This window comes from Protopterus annectens, chromosome 10.part0 (genome assembly GCF_019279795.1).
Source record: "Protopterus annectens isolate FY-2018-M chromosome 10.part0, PAN1.0, whole genome shotgun sequence".
In the NCBI taxonomy this organism is placed as follows: Eukaryota; Metazoa; Chordata; order Ceratodontiformes; family Protopteridae; genus Protopterus; species Protopterus annectens.
Window position 1 is genome coordinate 346,910,232 of NC_056744.1, and position 12,076 is coordinate 346,922,307.

The 12,076-nt window shown below is 37.2% G+C and overlaps 1 protein-coding gene across 1 annotated transcript in view; it reads left to right on the plus strand.

Annotated features, from left to right (window-relative positions):
- The window catches only part of LOC122813116 (flavin-containing monooxygenase 5-like), a 263,343-nt gene that overhangs the window by 147,573 nt on the left and 103,694 nt on the right, over positions 1-12,076 (plus strand). Inside the window, exon 6 of the mRNA XM_044085249.1 lies at positions 11,288-11,487. Coding sequence (XP_043941184.1) covers positions 11,288-11,487 — 200 coding nt within the window. The remainder of the gene's footprint in view (positions 1-11,287; positions 11,488-12,076) is intronic.

Consider the following 12,076-nt stretch of genomic DNA (forward strand, 5'->3'; position numbering starts at 1 on the left):
CAAGAGGGTAGTGAGACCAGCTATGTTATATGGATTGGAGACGGTAGCATTGACGAAAAGGCAGGAGTCAGAGCTGGATGTGGCAGAGTTAAAGATGTTAAGATTTGCACTGGGTGTGACTAGGATGGATAGAATTAGGAATCAGTATATTAGAGGGTCAGCTCAGGTTGGACAGTTTGGAGACAAAGCAAGAGAGGCGAGATTGCGTTGGCTTGGACATGTGGTGAGGAGGGATGCTGGGTATATTGGAAAAAGGATGCTAAGGATGGAGCTGCCAGGTAAGAGGAAAAGAGGAAGGCCTAAGATAAGGTTTATGGATGTGGTGAGAGAGGACATGCAGGTGGTTGGTGTGAAAGAGCAAGATGCAGAGGACAGGAAGAAATGGAAACAGATGATCCGCTGTGGTGACCCCTAACGGGAACAGCCGAAAGAAGATGATGATGACTTAGTGACTTCAATTCTCAGATCATCAAATTTTCCAGAAAAACCACAAATTTTATGAGGAAAAGACAAAAAATATGAGCCAAAAATGTAGACATTCTGCAAAAATCTGGTCAGTTGAGGGGTATGAATTATGCAGCTTTGATAGGAAACTTTAAATACACCCCTGTTGCAGCCCCACAATTCCTTATGGATGTTGGAAAGAAGCAGTGGAAATTGTACTGACTAAGCTACAAATGATCTTCCCGATCAACTACCTTGAATTAAGCGATGAACCTGTGAACGTATGCCTTACTTCAGTTCTACTGGAGTAATTAATACAATCGCCAGTAGATGGCAACAGAGACCACATACTTTAATTGAATTAGGCAAAACAGCTTGAAATGAAAGGCACATTCTGAACAATCAGCTTCAATCCGTAATTCATTCCCCAAAGAGATTAGTCAGCTCAGAAGATTCAAAGCATAAAAATGTGTCACTGATCATTTTATTTTTTCTGACCTTGTTATTTAATTCTTCTGGGTTGCCCTGAGCATCAGCTCTCCACCCTGTACCTCAAACACATTGGGGTTTATTGCCTTGTAGTCTGCACATCTGGTCAGGTATGTGTGTCCTGTCATCACATGTTTTTTTTTCTTGCAGCCATGAAGAATTTGACTTGTAAGGACACTTTATTCATACTAGGAGTACAAGAGTTTGGGTCTAATCCTCTGCGATCCATGGCAGTTGGGGGTAGCAGTCATGGAGCAGAATGAAGAATGAAATTTGAACCTTTCTTTGTTGCAGTTTGGAGAGGAATGAATAATGTTCCATCCTCTTTCTTAATACAGACACATATGATATCCACTGAGGCCAGACAAGGCTGCACAAAATTTACTAACCAGCCTTCCCACCCCATGTGCATACCTATCAACCTCTTAGAGCAAGAAATCCGGACAAAGCCATAACTAATGTGAGGTCAGAGGCCCACAAAAGACACACTTTTTAATTATTGCCCCTATAAACTTAGAAAGTTGATAGAATAACATATTTTGCATTAACGTGAATTTTCTGACGTGTATGAATTCTGAAACTCAAATATCTGCCATTATTTTCTGACTTCATTCTTTGGTGATTTGCCAGAATACCAATAAGTTTATGAGGAAAAGACCAAAAATATAAGGCAAAAATCTGGGCATTATATGAAAATCTGGACAGGTGAGAGGTATGCCCGTCTGTCTTTCAAGAAGTGTGCCTTTCCTGTCCAGCTGTTGTTCAAACACCTAGCCCTGCCCAAAAAACACTAACAGAGTAACAATTTTATGATATGATAAAAAATACTTAAAACCAGATTAAAATAAAGAGCTTAAACCTGATAGTTGTTCATGGAAATCAGAAAATTCTTTAAATAAGGAATATTAGAAAACTTAGTAGAAAAGGCCCACTGGATAAAAATTAATATACAAGAAGTGAAAGGGTTAGGATGTAACTCAGTATATATAATTATAAACGGGTATGGGCTTATGTAGCTCATCTGCATGTTAATAAGCATAGCAGATATGTAGCTTCTGAGACCTGTGCTGCTCTCAGACATGCGCTGTACTGGTCAGCCCACACATGTGCTCGTAGCACAATTACAAGTATGTTACATTGTGCAAGCTAAAATACAAGTCTGTTGTACACATACAATGGTATCCCAAATCATTGTCATGGACTGGAAGCCGAATGAGACAGATAGTTCTATGAGTGAGACATTAAGGCCTTTTTAAAAGACCATAGAAAAAACATGCTGGACTTACAGTTTCAACACTGAGCTAATGGTTTTGTAATTATCTGAAACCATCTGTTAATTGTTAAGCTTCATCTAATTGTGAGTTTATTAATCACGAACATTATGTTTTCTGAGTATCATTCTTAACTGTGGTTTAGTGATGTCCAAGGGAAAGAGAATTCATTCATGAGCAAACACAACTACTTTACAGAAACAAGTGAATGAAATAAAGCATATAATTGAGTCATTTGCGGTTTTTATTCAGTACTCCAATCTCTGGCTTTTTGGTAGTCCTTTTCTTTTCCCTGTGGGCTACCTATATGTGGAACAAAGATCAGCTAAAACCAGTCTCAACCATTTTCCATTTTTCAATCTATTATTTATTTAGTTACTATTTGTTTACAAGGAAAGTCTGACTAGGAATGAGCATACCTCTCAACTGTACACATTTTCACAGAATGTCTAGATTTTTGCCTCATATTTTTGATCTGTTTTTCATAAAAAAATGTGGTTTTCTGGCAAATTAGCGGTGAATCATTAAAGACTGAAGTTAGAAAATAATGATAGACATTTGAGTGTCAGACTTCATACCCTCCAGAAAATTCATGCTAATGCAAAGCCTGCTATTCTACCAACTTTCTAAGTTTGTAAGAGGAATATTTAAAATAATTGTCCCTGTTTTTGGGCCCATTTCCCACTTTTATTTATGGCTTTGTCCAGATTTTTTGTTCTAAGGGGTCGAGAGGTATGGGAACAAGACAATTTTCAGCAGAGGCCCAGGGAGAAATGCTTCAGATGCATGTCTTTGTAATGTGGGAGGAAACTGGAGCACTTGTAGGAAATCCACACAAATGCAGGGAGGACATGCGGACTCTGCACAGAAGGCACCCCAGCTGAGAATCAAGCCGGAGAACTTCTTGCTGTGAAGGAACAATGCAAACCGCTGCACCACTGTGCTATCCACTGTGTTATGGAGGATTAGGCAATTATGTCCACTTTCCCTACTACCTTTTGCTCTGTCAACTGAGTTATTAGATAATAAATTAAAGATGCACACTGTTATGTCCCATTCAACATTCCGAAACATCAATATTCTGGAGGGAAAGATTAACTGTGTTGAATTGCAGTTATGTCGACATACTCAATTCATTTATTTATTGGGAAAGCCCGACTTGGAACAAAGCTGATTTTCAGTGGAGGCCTGGGGAGAAATGCTCCAGGCACATGTCTTTGTAAAGTGGGAGGAAACCGCAGCACCCACAGGAAACCCACACGAATGGAGGTAGGACATGCAGACTTCACACAGTAGGCATCCCAGCCAAGAATCAAACCAGAGAACCTCTTGCTGTAAGGTGACAGCGCAACCAGTACATCACTGTGCCGTCCAATGGCAGCACAAATAGATCATCATTATGCACATTGACACACCACTATGCATGTGATAAGCATTAATCTCAGTGCATACAAGTACTGTATTTAAATAAACAAACCTGAACAAAACATTGTTTCTTGCAGGGGAGAAGGTTCCTCTCCACCCCCCACACCCCCTGCCAATTATATATACTAACACTGAGGCTGCACAATCCCTGTGGAAAGGGAATATTCCCCAACCTGGGGACTGACCACATGTTTAGTTGAACAAATTGCGATGACTAAACAGGTGTCAAACAAAGTACCTTTCAACAAGATGAATGGTAACTATATATACATATAGATAGATATAGATGTAGATATAGATATAGATGTGTGTGTGTGCGTGTATAAAAAGGTGAGGAAGATAAGGTCAAGTCTAGGAAACACTGAAGTGGAAGGGTGATTAGCAATGATGAAAATGTATTTGGAAGACAGATGTTAACATTGACAGAAGAATATCAAGTAATTATAGCTTTAATACTGGTATTTTTAGCCTCCATGCATATTATCAGCATGATAACAAGACTGTACAACATTGTGGGGGCTTATGGTAGTAAACGTGATTTGCACTAGGAAATGCAATAAGGTGGAAAGGGGATTAACAGGTCAGGGTGTGAGGTGAAAGGAGTAAGAATAATGTGAAATGTTAAAGGTGTAATTACTCATTTGTGTGCTACAGTGTCTTGTTGAGGTGGAGACATGGTGATGTGAGGAATGGCTCTGCTGAGTTTCAAGTTTAAAGGCACCATATGGAATGTACCTATCAGCTGCTAATATGTTACAATGTACAATGTGGGAGACTATGGATGACACTTCAGGGGTTGTCACTTTACCTGGTACAGTGGGAGAGCTGCATAGCATGGTATTATTGCAGAAAGGCAATCCTGTACTGCATATTGAGGATTACCTGTATCATTTGAAATAAATCCAAAGGATACCTGGTACAGTGGGAGAGCTGCATAGCATGGTATTATTGCAGAAAGGCAATCCTGCACTGCATATTGAGGATTACCTGTATCATTTTGAAATAAATCCAAAGGAAGGTGTTACTGGTGCTGTAACCTGAAATTTACTTCTAAGTGTAAAGGGCAGGTTACGCAGGTTATTAAACTTCTAACTTCCCAGGGTGACCAGTTGATTAGAGCCACACCCCATAATCATTATCCTGGGGGATGTGATTTTGACCATGATACTGTTTTTCAGGAGGTGAGGACATGGACTTTGGCTTTCCATAATTTTTCCATGTGAGGTTGCCAGTAAAGTAGTTGAACATACATCTGAGCAGGTTGCAGTGAATATGCCTTGTAGGAAGGTGGTGTGCCAGATGGCGAATCATATATGATGCAAAGCTGTTTCTACTGGTAAGCATTCTCTTTCTAATATATTAGAAATTTCTCCAGAACACTGGCCTTCGCGACATGGGTAATATATTTATAAGAACATTGAGGGTGAGAGGGCAAGGGCTCACATACTTATGTTACCTACATTGGGCCATGCTCGAGACCTGTCCATGTGTCAAATGGTCAATGGGATGTATCTCATTAATTGCCAAGCAATGCAACAGTTATATCTGATAAACTGATACGTGACTGTGGAAAGGAGAACAAAGGGCTTGCCTTATGTAACAGTGGGAATGATATCAAAATCTTTCCAGTTCTACAGGATTTTTTGGAAAATTGTGTTGAGGACATTTTCTGTGCTACTTGTGGCAACATTTCTACTTGCTTTGGATATATTTGAGATGTTTGCTGAGTTGTCACCATGTTTTTTATGTTTTGCAAGTGGGCTGTTGAACTCCCTCTGCTCTCAGTAAGATTATAAAATTTGCAACACAGTTTTCATCAGTGCCACTGTTGTGCACTATATTCCCTCACAGTTTTCACCAGTGCCACTGTTGCTCACTATATTCCCTCTTACATTCTGGTCTCTGTATGATGTCCATACGTCTTGCCTTCCATGGACACAGAATCTTGTAGAGGGCTGGAACAAACATTTTAAATGTCTGCCTGGTAAACATACTGTTGATCTGGGTGCAGTCATACATCGTCGAGAGTGTGAGCAGGCTAAGGTGGACAAAATGAATGTTCAACTGTCATCTGGAAGATGTTTTAGCATTAGGCATTTGCTGTGAAGGAGAAGGCTTTCCAATATTTATTGTGGAACAGGTCCTACTTCTCAAATCTTGAAGTGGCTTCAGCAGATATCTCTGCATATTATGTGTTGAGATTTCTGTATCAAATGTCTATTCAGTTTGCATGGACATGCTGTGCTTGAATAAAGTATGGTTTTGATTTTTTGATATTTTGTGTCGGATGTTTTTGAGGTTTTCTTTTTTCTTTGTGTGATGTTTTGGTCTGCAAACTTTGCTTGGTGATGTATAAAGTCCTTTATATATATATATATATATATATATATATATATATATATATATATATATATATATATATATATATATATATATATATATATATATATATATATATATATATATATATATATATATATATATATATATATATATATATATATATATATATATATATATATATATATACATACATATATACATATTCACACATATATATATGTAAATATATATATATATATATATAAATAGATATATATATATATATATATATATATATATATATACAGACACACACATATGTATATATATATATATATATATATATATATATATATATATAGATAGATATATATATATATATATATATATATATATATATATATATATATATATATATATGTGTGTATTTTCTGGGTGTATGTTTCTTTATCAAAAAAGTAGAAAGACCAGCATACAATGGCACCAAAAAATTATTTAATAAAAGTATTCTTAAACAACAAACCGGTTTCGGCTGAATGAATACAAAGCCTTCATCAGTGTGAAAAAGCAGCAAATTAAAATACAAAAAGAAAAAGACGTGATCAATTAGAGATGCTCATTAGGTCCTGGTTTAAAGAGACCTCCTAATTTAACAATCCATTTTTTCTCCATAGTGTTTAACAAATCATGCCAACCCAATTCATTATTCCTGGGTCTCATGATTTTATCAATAATAGTGAAATTTAAATAAGCATTTTTGTGTGACAGGGTATGCTTTTAAAGGACATTAGTTTCTTTGTGGTGTTTTATCTCACTAAGGTGTTCAGATATTCTGAATTTTAGAGGTCTGGAAGTTTGACCTATGTAGAAAGCTGAGCAGTTACAATTAGCTAGGTAAATCACCCAATCAGAAGTGCAATTGGCAAAAAATCTAATGTCGTAGACTTGAGGGGTGTTTTGACTGCTAAAACTTTTAGTTTTCAATAACCTGGGACAATGGACACAATGGCCGCAAGGATGGCAACCAATTAAAGGCTCACCTGAGAAAGTGGTTTGAGTTGATTTTGTATTGAGAGATTGCCCATGTTTGAAATGATTAAAAAATGCAGCAAGATTTTTGCCTTTCCGGAATGAGAAAAGACATCTGTCACCCAACAGTTCACTCACTCTAGTATCACATGTCAAAATATTCCAGTGTTGTTGTACAATATTCATTAATGCCTTGGTGTTACGTCCATAGGTGGTAATTAGTCTTGGTGGCCCACCCCCTCTGTCGACCTTTTCTTTATAAAGAAGAAGGTTATCATGCTCCATGTTATCTATCACATGTTCCGTGTGTATGACTTGATCCAGTTTGTAACCTCTGTCCCTGAATCTAAGTAATAAATCATCCCTAAAATGTCTATAGGTGTTGCTGTTGGAACAAATGCATTTCATTCTCATAAATTGAGATTTAGGGATATTCTTACAGATATGGGGTGGATGAAAGCTGGTGGCATGGAGAAGCGAATTGTTTTCGGGAAATTTCCGGTAGACTTCAGTGGTCAATGTATGGTCAGGTGCTCTCGAGACCAAAACATCCAAAAAAATGTTTGTTTTTATCATAGTTGACCATGAATTCAATTCCCCATTTATTCTCATTTAAATATGTGATGAATTCCAAAAGGTATTCCTTGTCCTATCTCCACACCAGCCAGCAATCATCCAAGTATCTTCTCCAGATATCCATTTCTTCTATATATAAGTTATGGGAGTTATCATAAATAATCTGTTCTTCAATATAAGCCATAAATAAAGCGGCATATATTGGTGCAAAAGATGCTCCCATAGCGGTACCTTTTATCTGTAAGAAGCAATTGTCCCGATAGAAAAAGATATTCTTTGTGAGCACATGTTCGGTCAGACACAGTAACAAAGTATTGAAACCAGGTTTGTACATTTCTGTTTTGTTTAACCAATATTCTAAGGCTTCTAACACTGCCCATTGTGGAATATTGGTATAAAGAGATGTGACATCTAATGTACACAACAACCAGTCTGGTTCTAATTGTGCTTCAGAAATAATCTGAAGAAATTCTGTGGTGTCCCTGATACGTGCTCTAACACATTTGAGGAGTGATTGCAAATATTTGGTAAGGAAAAGGGACAGAGGTTCAGTGAGTTAGTTTCTACCAGAGACAATGGGTCTGCCAGGGGGATTCTTTGGATCTTTATGTATTTTCGGCAGAAAATATATCTATTGTGGACATGGGTTGGTTATTGTTAGTTGTATTTTGGTATTATTACTAATAATACCCTCTTCTACTGCTGAAGAAAGGAATTCATCATTTTTTTGTTTAAAGAAGGGGGTGGGGTCAATGCTAAGATGGGTGTAGTAACATGCATCAGACAACTGTCTGTTGTCTTCTTTGTCATACTGATGCCAATTTTGTACAACTACAGCTCCACCCTTATCGGCCCCTATTATGACTAACTCATGGTTATTGGCTAACTTAATGATATTGTCCATGGATGTTTTGGATATATTATTCGCCAAGGGATTGTGTTTCCTAAACTGAAAGTGAAGATCCTTGATGATGGCATTTTGAAATAAGGACACCTTCTGATTCATAGGGGGTATAAAAGAAGACTTGTGATATTTAAAGTCATCAGTGTACACAGAATACCTTTTGGAATTCATCACATATTTAAATGAGAACAAATGGGGAATTGAATTCACGGTCAACTATGACAAGAACAAAATTATTTTTTGGATGTTTTGGTCTCTAGAGCACCTGACCATACATTGACAACTGAAGTCTACAAGAAATTTCCCAAAAACAATTCACTTCTCCATGCCACCAGCTTTCATCCACCCCATATCTGTAAGAATATCCCTAAATCTCAATTTATGAGAATGAAATGCACCTATAGACATTTTGGGGATGATTTATTACTTAGATTCAGGGACAGAGGTTACAAACTGGATCAAGTCATACACACAGAACATGTGGTAGATAACATGGAGCATGATAATCTTCTTCTTTATAAAGAAAAGGTCGACAGAGGGGGTGGGCCACCAAGACTAATTACCACCTATGGACGTAACACCAAGGCATTAATGAATATTGTACAACAACACTGGAATATTTTGACATGTGATACTAGAGTGAGTGAACTGTTGGGTGACAGATGTCTTTTCTCATTCCGGAAAGGCAAAAATCTTGCTGCATTTTTTAATCATTTCAAACATGGGCAATCTCTCAATACAAACTCAACTCAAACCACTTTGTCATGTGAGCCTTTAATTAGTTGCCATCCTTGCGGCCATTGTGTCCATTGTCCCAGGTTATTGAAAACTAAAAGTTTTAGCAGTCAAAACACCCCTCAAGTCTATGACATTAGATTTTTTTGCCAATTGCACTTCTGATTGGGTGATTTACCTAGCTAATTGTAACTGCTCAGCTTTCTACATAGGTCAAACTTCCAGACCTCTAAAATTCAGAATATCTGAACACCTTAGTGAGATAAAACACCACAAAGAAACTAATGTCCTTTATAAGCATACCCTGTCACACAAAAATGCTTATTTAAATTTCACTATTATTGATAAAATCATGAGACCCAGGAATAATAAATTGGGTCGTCATGATTTGTTAAACACTATAGAGAAAAAATGGATTGTTAAATTGAGAGGTCTCATTAAACCAGGACTTAATGAGCAACTCTAATTGATCACGTCTTTTTCTTTTTGTATTTAAAATATTTCTTAATTTGCTGCTTTTTCACACTGATGAAGGCTTTGTATTCATTCAGCCGAAACCGGTTTGTTGTTTAAGAATACTTTTATTAAATAATTTTTTGGTGCCATTGTATTCTGGTCTTTCTACTTTTTTGAAATGCCCTTCCTATACTGAGACCTTGCAGCTGCCGTACTCGCAGAGTCTTCCGTAGTTTCAGTTCTTTATCAAAAAAGCAATATTGAACTGCAACTTACAGAATGCACTTTCAAAAACAACAGTAAAATCTTTTTTGCAGGTGTGAAGGCCTTGCTGTACCCCACACTTCCTGCATATTATATATACCAAATCTGGGGCTCACACTACAGTGGGGAAAGGGAAAATTGCCCGATTCTTACCGTACTGCAATGTCGTACATGAGCAAAGCCAGTATGTTCAATGACCTGATTTTTGATCAGCTGTACCGGCTTCTTTTTGGCTTTGACAAGTTGTTGTTTGGCAACTTGTCTGCCACCCATCGCTCCTGTGCAGAAAGACAGAATCCCATATAAATCAGAAACCAGTACAAAGTCCAGGGCATTTGGACTTAACCACATATGCACAGATTTGCTTTCACCTGCCCCTGCTGAAGAGATTGCTGCTAGGGCTTTCCCAGCTATAATGACATTGTGAAAGTATATAGATCTAGGCGATGGAAACATCCAGTCAATCCATTCTTAAAGAAGCAACTTCTGGACACATTTCTGTCTATTACAAAGTTAGTTAATTGTGAAATGCATGCTTATTCATTTTTGCTGCTCAGACTGGGCTATGCTAATTGATTCAGACACGAGCTTGCATCGTTGTGTTTACTACTTCTTATAGTAGAAATAGGTGAAGAAATGGAGCTGTAATATATTTGACGCCACTATAAAAACAGCAGTGCATTTCCTGCACTAAGTATCTATTGGAATTTGTTCATTGCCTAGTTATCCCCCACCTAACCTAATTTTCATTTTCCATTCAGCTTCCCTAGATTGGCACTTGGTATGAAAACAGTTCTCTGAAAGTTTATGCTTGATGTTTAATTTACAGGAATTTCATGGTACATTGCAATAATTGTCATTTTCCTAAAATCCAGTAATGGTAGTGTATAACAGACATCATCCTGGTTCTCCAAGACTCCAAAGGGCTAGAGGTTCTAGTACACTGCACTGCATATACTGCATTCTTGCCTCATCACAGTAAATGAAATGATGGTTTAAAAAAGATTATTATTAAAAAGAAAAAAACGACTGCAGACGTCACAGTAGTGTTAAATTGCACTGCACCTTTTCACAGTGTTACATCTCTAACCAATATAAACTCCATACATGTAAGCATATAATACCATTCTAAAAGACATATTTATTTACTTATTATTTTTGTTGCATACTATTGTAAGATATGCTACTTAATTACATGTAGTCTAGATGGCTGGATTAATATGCAAAGCAAAGCACAGCAGACAGGCTGTTGTCAGAATTGTCAGACAGTAAAACTACACCAGAAAGAGAGGTTAACAGTAATATTAACACTACAGACCAGATTTCTGTGAGCATTTTGTAATCATAATTTTTCTTTACAACTTTTGAGCAGGTGTTTCTAAGCACAAGAAGAGGTGCATGGGTAATAAATCGAGTCTCTGACAATGGCTATCCTCTTGATATGTCAAGCACTTCTCGATTTTCTAATACCATCAACCATTTGTTGCCACATTCTCTGCTGTGCAGTTTGCTGGAAAGAAAGCTGAACAAAAGATTCAACCACAAGAACTACGGCCTACAACCCAAACACAGGTAAGATATTCTCGCACTGTGAGACTGTTATTGCTTTGAATCATATTACAATTCACAACAGTGTATTTGTGTTAATTTAGTTAAATTCCCTTCCATCTTACACTGTACTGACTATTGGAAGGGTCTCATAACCGAGTTCTGATCTGGGGTTTAGTTTCACTCATAGTGGCTTAATGGCAGCCTCTGCCCTGACTGAATGTTTGAAGATAACCTTAGTGCAGGTAATGTGGTGATGAGGTTCATAGCTTTAACTCCACTATGTTAGAATTGCATTCTCTGTAAAACTCCACTCAACTTCAACCTCTTCAACTGTAACTTGATTTATTATTTTGTTGTGCTGTGTGGTTATTTATGTTTGTTAACCAGGTAGATGGAGTGGTCCAAAGACACGTTTCAACTATGACCCAGGCCCAAGGTAGAATAATTTTTTGAGATTTAACTTATAGAAAGCAATGACAACTTGGGACAAGTATACAGTGGAAACAAGGTACATTACTAAGAGTACAAACTGATGCATGAAATTAACAGAGAGAGAGAGAGAGAGAGAGAGCATCCTTATAGTCTGATTGCTTTCTAACAAAAATAGATG